We start from the raw sequence: 411 nt of genomic DNA on the forward strand, positions 1-411 counted from the left end.
GCTGGCGAGGTGGAGCGTCTCTTCCCAGGGTCCCTGGCCGCTGCGGAGCAGGACAGGCCCCAGGCGCTGCAGGCGGCGCTGCCTGGCTCAGCAGGGGTCACCTACGAGCTGTGTGCCGGCCTCCTGGACCAGCCCGGGCTCTCGCTGGAGGAGGTGGCCTGCAAGGAGGCCTGGGAGGAGTGTGGCTACCGCCTGGCACCCTCTGACCTGCGCCGGGTGACCTCGTACAAGTGAGTGGGGCTGGGAGGGCGGCCTGCAGTCGGACAGCCCTGGAGGCGGGCTGGGACAGGCCGCTGGGGGGCGGCGAGCGCTTCCTCCCCAGGGCTGTGTAAGCAGGGTGAGTTCGCCTTGTTCTGCAGCTCAGAGTTGGGGGAAGGTTGGCTGGAGCCTGTGGCCCCCAGCCCCCACTGC

At 71.0% G+C, this 411-nt stretch overlaps 1 protein-coding gene across 1 annotated transcript in view; it reads left to right on the top strand.

Moving 5' to 3' along the window:
- NUDT14 (nudix (nucleoside diphosphate linked moiety X)-type motif 14) overlaps positions 1-234 on the top strand; it is a 3,747-nt gene extending 3,513 nt beyond the window's left edge. The window contains exon 4 of the mRNA XM_010861489.1: positions 10-234. Within this exon, the coding sequence (XP_010859791.1) occupies positions 10-234 (225 nt within the window). The remainder of the gene's footprint in view (positions 1-9) is intronic.
- The last annotated feature ends 177 nt before the right edge of the window (positions 235-411 follow it).

The sequence above is a fragment of the Bison bison genome, unplaced genomic scaffold (genome assembly GCF_000754665.1).
Source record: "Bison bison bison isolate TAMUID 2011002044 unplaced genomic scaffold, Bison_UMD1.0 scf7180017857823, whole genome shotgun sequence".
In the NCBI taxonomy this organism is placed as follows: domain Eukaryota; kingdom Metazoa; phylum Chordata; class Mammalia; order Artiodactyla; family Bovidae; genus Bison; species Bison bison.